The 14,430-nt window shown below is 40.8% G+C and overlaps 1 protein-coding gene across 1 annotated transcript; it reads right to left on the bottom strand.

The window, feature by feature from the left end:
* Positions 1-706: 706 nt before the first annotated feature.
* Positions 707-3,048, bottom strand: LOC148880409 (Pentatricopeptide repeat (PPR) superfamily protein). Its single transcript, XM_088962303.1, has 2 exons — positions 2,952-3,048; positions 707-2,868 (listed from the first exon to the last, which is right to left on the bottom strand). The coding sequence occupies exon 2, from the start codon at positions 2,540-2,542 to the stop codon at positions 746-748; it is 1,797 nt and encodes a 598-aa protein (XP_088818429.1). The 5' UTR covers positions 2,543-2,868; positions 2,952-3,048; the 3' UTR covers positions 707-745.
* Between the last annotated feature and the right edge of the window lie 11,382 nt (positions 3,049-14,430).

Here is a 14,430-nt window from a genome sequence, read left to right as displayed (position 1 = left end):
GAAGCAAGCCAACTGTCTCCGATCTCTTTAGGATCACGACACCACGTCAACGAAGTTCATCTTCTCACCACCCGATTCGGACAGACCTAGATAAGCCTTATCAGCTTACACAGAGTTCGTCTTCGGGTGCGAAACCAACTCCGGACCAGATGGGCCGAGGATCTTGGACACATATCGTGAGGCCCACGGTAGCTCACCTATATAAAGGTCTCACCTCCAGCCTCACAAAGTATGCACTATTCACTTCTCTTAGTACTCAGCAATATTGCTTTGAACTCTCTCAAAAACATCCAATTCACTAACTTAAGCATCGGATTGCCCACATTAGTTAATTTACCTTGGACACTTTGACCTCCTTTTCTTACAGCTCGACTAGACAACCTCACTAGCCTGACGTCCGAACTGTCCTCCAATAGAGAGCGTCAGATCGCACATCATCATTTATCATTGGTTCTACAGCCCGTTGAATAGATAAAACGCGAGCTCCCTTCGTACATGCCATTGTTGAGCAGTTTGATGCTTTAGTTTAGGGTTAGGGGTCAAAAACAAAACCAACCTAGCTTGTTGCCCTAACACCCCCCTAACTGAATGCAACGTGATTTCTTGATCTAAAGAAGAGGATTTGTTGATCGATCGATCAGAGCGCTACGTTAAAATAAAATCATCAATGTGGTATGAGAGAAACATGGGGAGACCGGAAGAATCACAGTAAAATTTAATTGGGTTGTAATTAATTAATCAATTGCTAGTTGAGAGTTGAGACCACATTTTCCACCTCAATCCAACTAAAACCGGCTTCTTTTCTGAATCCTCTTTTCCTCATCAACTCCCTTAGTGCACTCACATCACTCCATCTCCCATGAGATGCATACATGTTGGACAGCAATACGTACACCAATTCATTGTCACCTTCCAACTCGATTATCTTGGCAGCTGCAACCTCTGCAACCTTCAGATCCCCACAAGCTCCACATGCACCAAGCAAGGCCCTCCACACCAACCCACACGACCCATATCCCAATTCATGCATCAACCACTCTGCCTTCCGCACCTCCCCTCTTTGTCCGAACAGACGAATCATGCAAGAACAGTGCTCCGGCGTTGGATCCATCCCATATTCCCTGATCATCGACTCGAGGTAGGGTGTTCCAAGATGTGATAACCCTTCATCTTGCCCACACGCTTGTAAGACACTAAGAAATGTGATTCCGTCCGGTTGCAAGTCCGACGCCGTCACCAACTGCTCAAACAGCCTCATCACTTGGTTTGCATTGCCGTTGTGTGCATAGCCTGATATCATCGCATTCCAGCATACCAAATTCTTTCTAGGCAACACACCGAATATAGATTCAGCTTTGTCAACCTGCCCACACTTGGAGTACATGTCGATCAAAGCACTTCCGACGACACTGCACGTATTCAAACCAGTCTTGATCGTTCTACAGTGAATTAATGTCCCCCATGTTAGAGCTGAGAGGCCTGCAATGCCTCTTAGAATGCTAGAATACGTGAATTGGTCCATTTCAATGTCTTTCAAGTGCATCTTAGCGAATAAACCCAGTGCTTCTGGCAATCTGTTCCGGTTTATGTAGCCACTGATAATACAATTCCATGAAGAGGAGCTGGGGCTGGGCATTTCTTCAAGAAAGCGAACAGCATCTTCGATGTGTCCTAATTGGGCAATTCCATTGAGCACTTCGTTGTATGAGATTGTATCAGGAGCAGGCATCTGAAGCAAAAGTTTGAGTGCTTCTTCGAATCTTCCATTCCTGGCGGTTGCCCCTACAACTGAATTCCAAGTTACTGTATCCTTGTCTATCGTCTCGTCGAACACCTGGATTGCTTCGTCCGTAGAGCCACATTTGCCATACATGTCGATTAAACAGTTACCAACTACGACATTCCATTCCAAACCGATTTTTAATATCTTCGAATGGATCGACCTTCCCAATTTTAAGAGACCCAATTGGACACAAGCAACCAGTGACGCAGAGAATGTGAACGAATCGGGCCGCAAGTCCGACCTGTCCAACTCACGAACCAAAGCCAACGCCTTGTGGGGCTGCCCGCCGTGCACGTACCCGGAAATCAAAGAATTCCAAGAAACTACATTTGGATGAAGAATCTCAACAAACAAGTTGTGGGCATTATCGAATAGCTCGAACTTGGAATAAAAACTGATAATAGCGGTTGAAACAAAGACATTACAAATGAAGCCAGAGTGTATGATGTAGCAGTGGAGCTGCTGACCGTAGAAAATCCAGCCCAAATTCGTTGAAGCCCGGATCATACAGACCAGAGTGTAGCTATTGGGTTTGATTCCTAACTTACGCATCCGGGAGGCCTCAAACAAGGCCATCTCGCTGCTAGAGCTGCATCTAGCAAGGACCGAGATGAGATTGGTCCATGGAGTTACATCCTTAGCACTACCGCTTCTTCCAAAAGCATAGTTCCTAATAATATTTTTGGAAAGAAAGGAGTGGAGTTGCTGTGGCTGTCGTAGGAGTGATTTCTTGGTTCCCTTCAGTAGAGATCTTTGCATTAGAAAGCATAATGACTGACGGATTTGGGTTGAGCTTTCCGTTCTCCTTCTGTTTGTATTCGAAGCCGGGGTGATGAGTTGGAGTTGATGATGTTAATAATAGAGCGTATGGCAACCTTGATAATAGTTATGCATTTTTGGTTGCTTCAGTAATCAGTAGGTATTCTGATCTGATGGGAAGGTTAGGAATCAATTCAACTTGTGCAAAAAAAGCTCAGTATGACCATTTGAATCGATGAGTGAACAATTTATTGAAGGCTCTGAATCCTCTGAATCTGAAGGCCTGAGAAATGGGCTGACTGACTGATGGCCATTTTAAACTGGGCCTTTGCAAGAATAATATCTTGTATTAATTCTATGAGCAGAAAAAACTAAAACAATACTTTAAACGATTCACCAACTAACCAACCATTTGATTGATGCACTTCACTCCCAATTGGGATCTGCTCCTCACAGAGTGCGCTCCCAAATTTGATTAACGTAAACTCGAATCTACTAACTTTATGTCATTGTTTATAAAATGTTTACTTAAATTCCTTAGTTTGACAATAAGACGGAACTCATATTAGCGTGCAAAAAATTTTTTACACCAGACCAATAGCAGTCTGCCATGCCAGCCTGTCTTACCCATTTCAAAATTAAAGCAATTTTTCTAGATGGTGTTGTAAATTGATATTGATTGATGCAGAGGAGAGGATGTGAAGTCAAGCTGTGTTTGGTTTGGTTCAAAGGCAGGGAACATGTTTTTTTCATGCGTCTTGAGAAAACTCTGCAACTGCAAGTAGGGGTGTCAATTGGACTGGATTGGGATGGACCAAATCCAGTCCAATGTTAGTCTATTACAAATTGACCAGGTCCAATCCAATGAATATTTTGGACTGGTCTAATTCAATGTCTGGATCATCCAATTTGTTCAAATTCGTAATCCAGTCCAATGTTAGTCTATTACAAATTGACCAGGTCCAATCCAATGAATATTTTGGACTAGTCTAATTCAATGTCTGGATCATCCAATTTGTTCAAATTCGTTTTAATTTAGATTGGTTTCAACCCAAACCCGATCTATTGATACCTATATTCTTATCTTATATAAATTTATTACAGACAGATCAGGTCCAATCCATATAAATATTTTGGACTGGATTGGTCCAATCCAATATGACTTGTTGGTCCATTCAATCCGTTCAAATTGATTTTGGACTGAACGGAGTCCAATCCAAAATCGGTCCATTAACATCCTTATCTACAAGTAGTCAAGATAACTCGTGGCCATGTAATCTTTTCTTTTCCTCAACTTTGAAAAACAATTTCATTGGATATATACAGGTTCAGACTGTTCAGTGCTTTTCTCAAGCTGATTCTCCTCAGATGTTAGGTGATAGGTCTTGATCCATCCATTATTCCCATCCTTGTTTTGACACAGTAATAAAGTCTAGAGTACTCTAGAGGCTGCTAGGAACATAGAAGTCTCTTCTGTATATACTTTCCATACCATCTTTTCCTACTGGAAAAAACACTCTCCCGAGAAAATTAATCATCCACCAATGAATTGAAGGTATTTGTTTTACTTTAAAAAGCAGTACCACTTCCTAATTTATATGCGTTATTGGAGCCTTGCCTTTCGACCTTTTCTTTTCTAGCCTGCAAGGACATCCAAACAACTAGCTTCCTGAATAATTTTTGAATCAAGTCCATTAGTACTTTCAAAGTTTAAGTCACCTTTCAAATTGAACCAAGTAACATAACGGGATTCCGTAGCTTGAAGAATTGGCTTAAGAGCAGTTACAATAAAAATGCAGTGATGCAAATGCATGGCAATGCAAATGACAAGAATACAAATTCTGATTCACTTTTTCTTCTGGCTTTACTTCATTTGCATTACAAACAAACAGAATAAAATAAAGCCTTAAATTAAACCAAATTTTGCTCTCAAATCATTTGCACCCCCCATACTTTACACCGCCTAATTAGTTACAGACAGATAAGAGGAGCATAGAAAAATAGAAAGTGAAAGTTAAACAAAAGAGAGAACAAGAAGTATTTGGCGCAATGAATTGGCCATTGGCCTTGCATGTATTTATAATGGAGGAAGTGCTACAAAGAGAGGACTCTATCTTTGATAGAGCCCCAGATAACAACCAAGAGATAACAAACTAAGATAACAAACAAGTTCTCATCTCAGTAGGATAACAATTATCCTAACTCGTAAGGATAAGTGTTATCCTATGGATGGAATCCTAGATGAACATGAGTGTAATAGTGTAACAACTGGATATATTCTAATACGCCCCCTCAAACTCCATGCTCATCATGAACATGGAGTTTGTCCCGCAAGAAAAGAAACTGATCACCAGCAAGTGGCTTGGTGAGAATGTCAGCAACTTGATCTTTGGAAGAGATGAACCGCACGGTAAGCCGTTTGGAAAGAACAAGATCTTGGAGAAAGTGAAAATCAACCTCAACATAACGAGTTCGAGCATGGAACACAGGATTGGCCGCAAGGTAGGTGGCACCGATGTTATAACACCAAATAGTAGGTATCCTAGAGAGATTGAAGCCAAGATCTCGAAGAAGGAAGGAAATCCATAGAACTTCAGTAGTAGATGTAGTACAAGCACAAAACTCAAGCTCAATGCTGGAACGTGCTACTGTGGCTTGTTTGCAAGAGCTCCAGGCAATAAGATTAGACCCTAAATAAATAGCAAATCCACCAATAGATCGTCGGTTATCCGGACACCCAGCCCAGTCAGCATCTGAAAATGCATGAAGTGTAAGAGGAGTAGACAACGATCGAGAGATGTGTAGACCATGCATAATGGTGTGTTTGAGATAACGCAAGATGCGTTTGACAGCTCCCCAATGAACATCAGTAGGAGACTAGAGGAACTGAGAGACCTTGCTGACTACGAAGGAGATGTCTAGACGGGTGATAGCAACATACTGAAGGGCTCCAACAATACTCTGATACTCAGTAGGATTGGGAAGAGGAGAGCCATCATTCTGAGTAAGCTTGGGGTGAACAACCATAGGAGAGGAAATTGGTTTAGCAGCATCCATTTGAGACCGTTGTAGCAGATCTGTAATGTACTGACGTTGACTAAGAAGTACCCCATTAGAATGCCGAGGAATTTGAATACCAAGGAAGAAAGCGACAGGTGATAACTTTGCATTTTGATGCCTTAAGGGCATCAATTCAAGGGTATTTTTGGCCTTAGAGTAGTCAAATTGTGTCATTTTCCTAATCAATTTAAATGTTGTGACCTCTGAGGGTATCTGTGCAAGTTTTGTGCAAAACTAAGAAGTTTTCATGGCTGAAATGTAGATTTTGGGAAGATGGTGTGAAGTCTAACAAAGAAATGGGGTGTTTTTGTGAAAAACTAAAAGCAAGAGGGCGCCTCCTAACTGCTAAACCCAATTTAGCGCCCCTCCTAATGTATTAGCATGCTCCCTACGTTTTAGCAAACCCTAGGGCACCTTTTAACCAATTCTTTTCACTCTTAGCAAACCCTAGCCGCCCCTAGCTGATTAATCTCCACCATCCATTCTAGGACACTCTTTTTGTAGTTTTTAAACCCTAGGGTGCCACCTAACTGGTAATCCTCACCATTCAGCCCCTAACCACTAGATCTCAGCCCTCTATTCCATCTTATATCTTAGCCATCCACTCTAGGGCGCCACCCACCTCTTTAAATCTCCTCCTTTCAATCCTAGGCGCCTCAATTTTCTCCATCCATTTCTGGGCACCCAAATCTCAACCCTACATAATATTGGACGCCCTCTTATTCTATTCTCAGTCTTAGGATCACTCCAAAACCATCCTAACCCTCCTTGAGAAACCCTAGGGCACCCATAACTTTGCTAAAACCCAACTGTCGCCTCCCTCTTTCTCTCTATTCCCAGTTGTGTCCACCCTTCTCTATAAAAAGGACCCCAAGGGCCCTAGAGAAGGGGTTGGTCAATTCACCCAGTTACAAGGCTAAGGTTTCTTGAGGAGTTCAAGGGTTGTAGAAGGGGAGGACACCCAGTTCTTCTTAGGAGGGGTTTCTGCAAGCTGTTCAACCAATTTACAACTAACGCCATTGGATCTGATCAACCATTCTTTTCTTTTCTTTATTTTCTCTTCTGTTATTTTTATTTCGCAATCTTTTAGATTTAATTTTTGTTTGTTTCTCTGTTTTGTAGATCTGAATTCGTTTGGTTCAAGGCTAAGGTGTCTCGAGGGATTCGAGGGTTGTAGAAAGGATGGACGCTGACCGCTATCCGAAAGAGTACGGAGTCATGCAAGTAATATAGTAAGGAATACTGAATCGTTCCCATGAGGAATGAATTATTTAGCCACCTATTAATTTCTTCTCAACTTGTTTAAAGCAATAATCAATTTGGGTTTGCGATTTAAGGAATTTAAACTAGCGCTACTGATTAAGGAAATTAAATGACAAAAAATAGTAATTTGAACAAAATCAATAACAAAGTTGCTAGGGATTAATCTTATCATGATCATCAAGATTCAATATCAATAAAATCTCACGAGGGTTGTTATATTCCAAGGTGTTTCCTAAAAGCACTAGTCGATCTTTCTTAAGAGTCGATTAGCTAAACCTATGTTCAATTAAATGGAATTACAATCAATGAATTCTCATTCTTTCAATCGAAATCCTCTTTGCATAAATACAAGCTATTAATACACCTACAAGGAAATCCTACCAACAAACGATATCTCTACCTAATTATTGGTTGAATAAGGGTTATTACTTCCACCTCAATTATCATCTCTCAATGGATAATCTTGATTACAGAACGAATCATTGGTGATCAATCAATGATAAGTAATAAGCACAAATAACACAATATAACAAGAACCTCATCGATTTTATTAATGAATGAAAACCAATGCATGATCAAGTATTAATCCCTAACAATAGAAACTTAGCCCCTCGTGATGTAATTAAGAACAAGCAACATCCCAATATCAAGAGTAAACATGATGTTACAAGAGAAAAAGAAAGTATCTTGCAACTGATCTCTCAATTTTCTTCTCTTCGAATTGAGTGTGCTCTGTCCAAAAGATCTTCTCCTCCTCTCTTCTTCTCCTGTTTATTTCTTCAAGGGTCTGAACCCTAATTCTTTCTTTTTCTTTTCTTTTTATACATTTTCTCTTCAGCCTCCCTTCCTTCTCTAAAGCTAGCCACCTTTGGAGCCTTCCCTAGGCTGCAGACTGGGCTGCTGTTCTTAGTGGGACAAACCGCAGTTAGGTTGTTCTTCTTGATGGGCCAAACTGCTGTTCTCCCATAAGGTTTCGACTGGGCTGCAATTGGGTGTGAAGCTTTGCACTTTAGTCCCTGATCTTTATCAGCTTGTCCCAAATTGGCCCAAAACTTTCACCTTTGACAATTAGTTACCTGAAAAGTGACCAAACATCTGAATGCATTAAATTGACTCATAAATACCCAAATTAACCATAGAATCTCAACAATTAAGCCTAAAAACACCCCCAATTCTTATGAATAAATTAAGCTTATAAGACGCTCGGTTCTTGTCAAGAGGGTTTTCTGCAAGCTGTCTGGCCGATTTGCAGTTACCGCCACTGGATCCGGATTCTGGATCATTTTTATTTATTTATTTATTTCATTTCCTTTGTTGATTCCCATACTTTATTATATTCTAATTTTTATTTATTGTCTTGTTTAAATTCGAAACATTTATTTTTAGCAATAATAGATTTTATTTTTGTATTTTCATATTTTCTACCATTCTCGATGACATTCTCTTGTCCGGACCTAAGTATATATTAATTTTCACTTGCTTCCCTGTGGATATGACCCATTCTCACCCATTTACTACGTTAGTAGTTATTTGAGAAATGATAAAAATTATAAATATTAAACTGGTGTTTCAAAGTGGTTAATGACATGCTTTTGGAGACACCAACATGGCTTAGATCCTTAAGAGACAAATGACAAGAAAGCTCTTGAATGCAATTATGAATAGCACTTTGGGAGTTCCTAATGTTAGATAGTTTTGTATGCCCTTATCTTCAATCAGAATGATGTACTTTATGAGTTTATTGTAAATGAATAAAAGTGCATATTTGATTCATGTTCCCTTGGTATGTTTCTGTGTAATACCCTTAATCTGGACACTTAATGAGACTCGTGTTAGTTTAGAATGTTCACAGCCAGTGGGTCGGTCTAGGGAGACCTATCTTGATAAGGCTGACACTGTGGTGCCACCAAGTCGGTTGGGGTGGCCTATCTCAGCTGCTAGGGTGAGACCCTAGGCACATACATTGTAAGATTAATTGAATCTATGAACTGGACCAGATTTATAATATTGCCCTGGACCTCGGAGATTGATGGGCAAACCTGGAAAGTTGCACTCGACCCCTAGACTCGATTATGATACTGCACTAGGTGTCGGATTGGGCTGTCTTTGATATACCAATCAGTGAGATCCTTAGCGGGGGCCAAAACCTGGGTATGTTGGGACAGTTTGAGAATTCATCTGAGTGGGTGATCGTAGTGACAAGATCAGCCCCTTTATCGGACAAAGGTAATGATCGGGGATGCACTCTCACTGATGGAAACCAAGACTGCCGGCAGCCGATTTCAATCGTTGAGATTTCTTTTGCAAAGTTTATTTTATATGAGATATAAAAGTATATATATTATGGTTTCTAAAATGTTTGCGAAATGTTTTAATTCCTGGGATCCATATTAGTAGAGAGTGCAACACTGTTCCTTGCAGCCGAGGGAGTGGTCCTCTCTTGTCGGGCAGTGTATGATCATTATGGGCTGAGAGGTTGTGTGTAAAACCATTAAGGGTAATATCTGATGGGCTAATCTTGCATCTCCCTGTGTGTTACAAGGTGGCTTGGCTTAGGGACCACTTAGGGTAAGTGTTGGGCCCATAGAGCCCATTTGATGGGTTTCAGGGGGTGCACTGTCCATAATAGTGTATTTGGCCAGGCCTTGTAACAAAGGCTGGGCCGAACCCATGTGGCTGATGTGTAGATCAATGCTTGGGTCCCATGCCATACAAGGAAGCCCAACTGGGCAACAGTTAGGAAGGTTAAGTGAGCACATAAGCTTAATGGGCCTAAAGCCCATTTCGAACTGGGCTATTTAATTAGTTAATTATGGGGCAAATTTTGAAATGGATTAGCAGATAGGATAGGGTCTTGACCCTATCCACTCAGAGAGTCCAGATTTGAATGTGATTCAGCTCTAGAAACATCCTAATGAGATTAGAAGAAAGCTAATAATCTGTAGATAAGATAAAGGTTTATCCTTATCACCTAAAGAGAGGGCTGATCCAAATATGATTTGGATAAGCAGCTCTTAATTGGATTAGGAACTGACCTTTTAGGTTAATAAAAGGAGGGGCCGGCAACCTTTAAAAAAAAATTGAGATTTTCACATCCTCTTTAGTGCTGAAAAACACAGAAGAAAGAATTAAGCAACCCTGTAGAATTCTTTCTTGCCACCTCCTTGTTCTTGCCGCCCAGTTTGCCAGGTCGATCTCCAGTTGTGGGAGAAGTCAAGATTCGATCTTGACATCAGTTCTTTGAGAAAGAATTGATAGGAAGTTGTGCTCACGTGCCATCCTGCTGTTTCTTGCGAAGGACAGAGTTCTTGGAGAAGAACACTGTTGATTCTGCTCCATCATGCACTGCGCCATCTTCAGTGGGAGTAGTCTTTGGATCCTTTCTTGGGTGTGAACACCTTTGTTGGGAGATATTATTTCTCCGTATCAGGTATAATCCTCTCCTACTCCTTTTGGTTCAGATCTGGTTCAGTTTATGGTTCAAGAATGATCATTGAAAATATGATTTTCTAAATAGGGAATGCAATTCCCAGTTGAAGGGAGAGAAATTTTTTTTGAAATTTGCCCCCTTTATTCTGCAAGATTTGGGCGTCCATACGATAGATCTCTCATCCCTTCACCTAATCAGTAAGACATCATCCACATAGATAAGGAGATACAAAGTAACATGTTTAGAGACAAACACAAATAGAGAAGCATCAGTAGTAGATCTTGAAAATCCATTTATGCTAACTGATAAGTGAGACGAGCATACCAAGCTCTCGAAGCATGATGGAGTCCTTAAAGGGCTTTGTGCAACTTGCATGCATGGGCTGGTTTGGCAGGATCCTCAAAACCCTTGGGCTATCGAATGTAGATATCTTCACGAAGCATCCCATTCAAGAAAGCATTATCAAAGTCAATTTGATGTATACACCATCGGTTCATCACAGCAAGAGAGAGAATGGTGCGAATGGTTACGGGTTTGACAACCGGGCTAAAAGTAGCTATAAAATCAACCCCGAGAATTTGAGTAAAACCTTATGCGACCAAATGCACCTTGTACCTATCAATGGTACCTGTCAATGGTACCATTTGTCTTCCGTTTGACCTCATTAGAAACCAAAGCAATAAACTCCTTAGTCATGACATCATGCCAATGAGCGAATTTGGCTACTTGGGAATACCCGAGGGTTCCGAGGTGTCATCACTAGAATGAACTAACAAAGATTGTGGTAAGGGATACCTAGTTACAAGATGAGACCGAGGTGGGAGGGACCCATCCAACGAACGAGTAATCATAGGGTGCTGACGGAAAGGTTGAGAAGCAACTAGTACTGATACAACACGGATATCCTGTATGGGACGAGTTCCACGGGGTCCTATCGTAGGAGAGGTTGTCTCTAAGGAAGAAGGAACCAATGGAGTATTGTTGTGAGGCGGGGATGGTGAATCTAAACCTCCCTGTAGCAAAGAGTCGAAAACTAAGGATTCCAGAGGAGAAGACAAAGAAAGATCTAGAGGTGACGGTGGCTGCAGATATACGCCAGTAGAGGAGACAGATGCAGTGGGAGTAATCGCAGAGTATCTTGGGAACTTCTACTCATCAAAGACAACATGTCTAGATACGCACTCCTTTCTAGTCGTAGGGTGCAGACAGCGATACCTCTTATGTTTGGTGTTATAGCCACGAAAAATGCATTGTTGGGACGAAAATCAAACTTGTAGCAATTGTATGACCGAAGTAGAGGGTAACAAGCACAGCCGAAAACCTTGAAGGACCTGTAATTTGGAGGAGAGAAAAAAAGAACCTCATATGGAGATTTGTGCTGGAGATCAACAGTGGAAAGCTTGTTAATCAGATAAAATGCTATAAGGGTGGCATCGGCCCAAAAGGAGAAGGGGAGTGACGAGGAAGCTAGAAGAGACAGGGTTTCTTCAATGACATGACAATATTTCCGTTCAGCACACCTGTTCTGTTCATGTGTATGAGGGCAGGCAAGTTGTTGAGTAATGCCAATAGAGTCCAAGTAAGAGGATAGTTTGCAATATTCTCCACCCCAGTCCGATTGTAGAGTCTTGATTTTCGTTTCAAACAAATTTTCAACATGACGCTTAAAAGATAAAAATACATCAAAGACATCTAATTTTCGGTGCAACGGAAATAACCACGAAAATCTACTAAAAGCATTAATGAAAATTACCTAGTATCATAACCCTGCATTTGATAGAATTGGGGCTGGTCCCCATACATCTGAAAAAATTAAATCTACTGGACAAGAAACAACTGAAGAGGATGAGGGGAGAGGCAACCTATGACTCTTACTGACTTGACACGACTCACAAGATAAATTAGAGCTGAAACGAAAATAACCTTCATAGGGGAGACCGAACTGGGTGACAACTTGCATTGTTGGATGCCCAAGACGTTTGTGCCATTCATCAACAGAGGCGTTTTCACTGATTAATGCAGAAGGCTGACTTGTATGATTCACCTTGCCCGGAAACCGATACAACCTGTCTCTATTGGTTCCTCACAGCAGGATGTTCCCCGTATAGTCCTTCACAAGAAAATAATTACCATGAAACTCAAAAAACAATTTGTTTTCTCGAGAAAATTTTTTAATAGATAGTAGATTTTTGGAGAGCTCCGGTACATGAAAAACATTATTCAAAAAAACTAGTGAGTAGCAGTATGTAAAATTGAAGAAACAACATTCTTGATTTCCAAACCTGAACCATTATTGACTTTGACTTGATTTGACCCACCATATTCAGATTGAGTTTGTAGATTATTGACATCTGGCGTTATGCGATGTGTTACGCCACTGTTCGGGTACCAGGTTGGATCAAAGGAAGACTGAGACGGAGGAGCAATATAATTGTTGTAGGCCACTGGTTCTGCTTCTTCGTTCTTGTAACTGAGATCATGCCGCCGGCAACATTTGATCACACCATGTCCCGGCTTATTGCATAGCTGACAAACAATTGTATTACCATGCCCTCTGCCACCATTATTTGGGCGGTTATCTGAAAAACCACGCCCCTTGCCTCTCCTGCGAGTATTCCCAGAAGGAGAGCATAGAGTATTACTCTGATTTTTATTTTTAAAAATGGCCACATTGGCCGTAGGGGGTGAATCAATTGTGATAGCATTATGTTCTAGCCAGCCTTCATGGCCAAGAAGAATGCCTAAAATATCATCAATATTGAGGTCCTCTATATCGGACCTAATACTAATAGCAGTAACAACAAATTCATACTCCGACCCTAATCCGGTTAATATGTACAAAATTAAATAACTCATTTTTACTGGTTCAGTGACAGCTGCAAGGCTATCTGCTATTGATTTAACTTTTCTGACATATTCGGAAATAGACATACCTCCCTTTTTGAGACTTTGAAGCTACCTTCTGTACTGCATCAGCCTAGATTGTGAGTAATTTGCAAAAGACTTGGCTAAAGCATTCCAGACGTCACGGGATGAGCAATGTCCTACAACTTGGGCGAACACGTTCTCCATTCAATGTGTGCTGGATTGAGAATCATTTGGCTTCTGCTGGCCGAATCTGGTATATACTGAGGAGGTACAACAATAGAACCATCTACGTACCCCATCAAACGATTGATGCAGAGAACTGGTAGCAGCTGCTCCTTCCAAAGCAAATAGTTGTCGTTGGTGACCTTGATAGGGAGATAATGGATCCCACTATGGGGAGCCAAATTTGAACCAGCCACATTGCTGGAAGCTGACACACCTGACGATTGCTGGGAGGCAAAATTGAAGCTGTTGGAAGCCATTGGATCGGCAGAGCTCTGATACCAAGTTAAACAAAAGTGAGAACAAGAAGTATTTGGCACAGTAAATTGGCCATTGGCCTTGCATGTATTTATAATGGAGGAAGTGCTAGACTCTATCTTAGATAGAGTCCCAGATAACAACCAAGAGATAACAAACAACTTCTCATGTCAGTAGGATAACAATTATCCTAACTCCTAAGGATAAGTGTTATCCTATGGATGGAGTACTAGATGAACATGAGTGTAACAGTGTAACAACTGGATATACTCTACTAGTGAAAGGACGGTTTTAAGGTCTGGTTTCAGCCCCTTCACCCTTTCAAGTAAAATATTAGTGGAAAAATTCAACTCAATTAGGAGCTAGACTAGAGTTTGAATTCAGTTCAACTCAAAATCTAGTACATTCACGCTCTGAATGGTTCGAGTTTGACTCCTTCATATAAAACTAAAATTTATACATATACAAAATTATTTTTATTTTATATACAAATATATATATATCTTCTTGAGCCTCTTATCCATCCTTATATGAGAATAACTTGATTTTACACTAATCATGCATAACTATTTGGTTGGTATATGAAGTGCAGGATGTCTGATGCTGGTGTGAGTTAGGATCTCTTGCAATGTTCTCTCACATCACATGCAGCCTTTGACAGGATCCCTTTACACTGCCTAAATGCCCATATATACATGTAATGAATGATAGCCAGTCAGAGACTGAAATAAAGGAATTTGTATTGGCTCTCTACAGAGTGAACCCACAGCACATCTCAGAGTTCACT

Source organism: Nelumbo lutea, chromosome 1 (assembly GCF_056320005.1).
Source record: "Nelumbo lutea isolate HS-2025 chromosome 1, American lotus-T2T, whole genome shotgun sequence".
Taxonomy (NCBI): domain Eukaryota; kingdom Viridiplantae; phylum Streptophyta; class Magnoliopsida; order Proteales; family Nelumbonaceae; genus Nelumbo; species Nelumbo lutea.
This window is presented reverse-complemented; position numbering and strand designations above follow the sequence as displayed.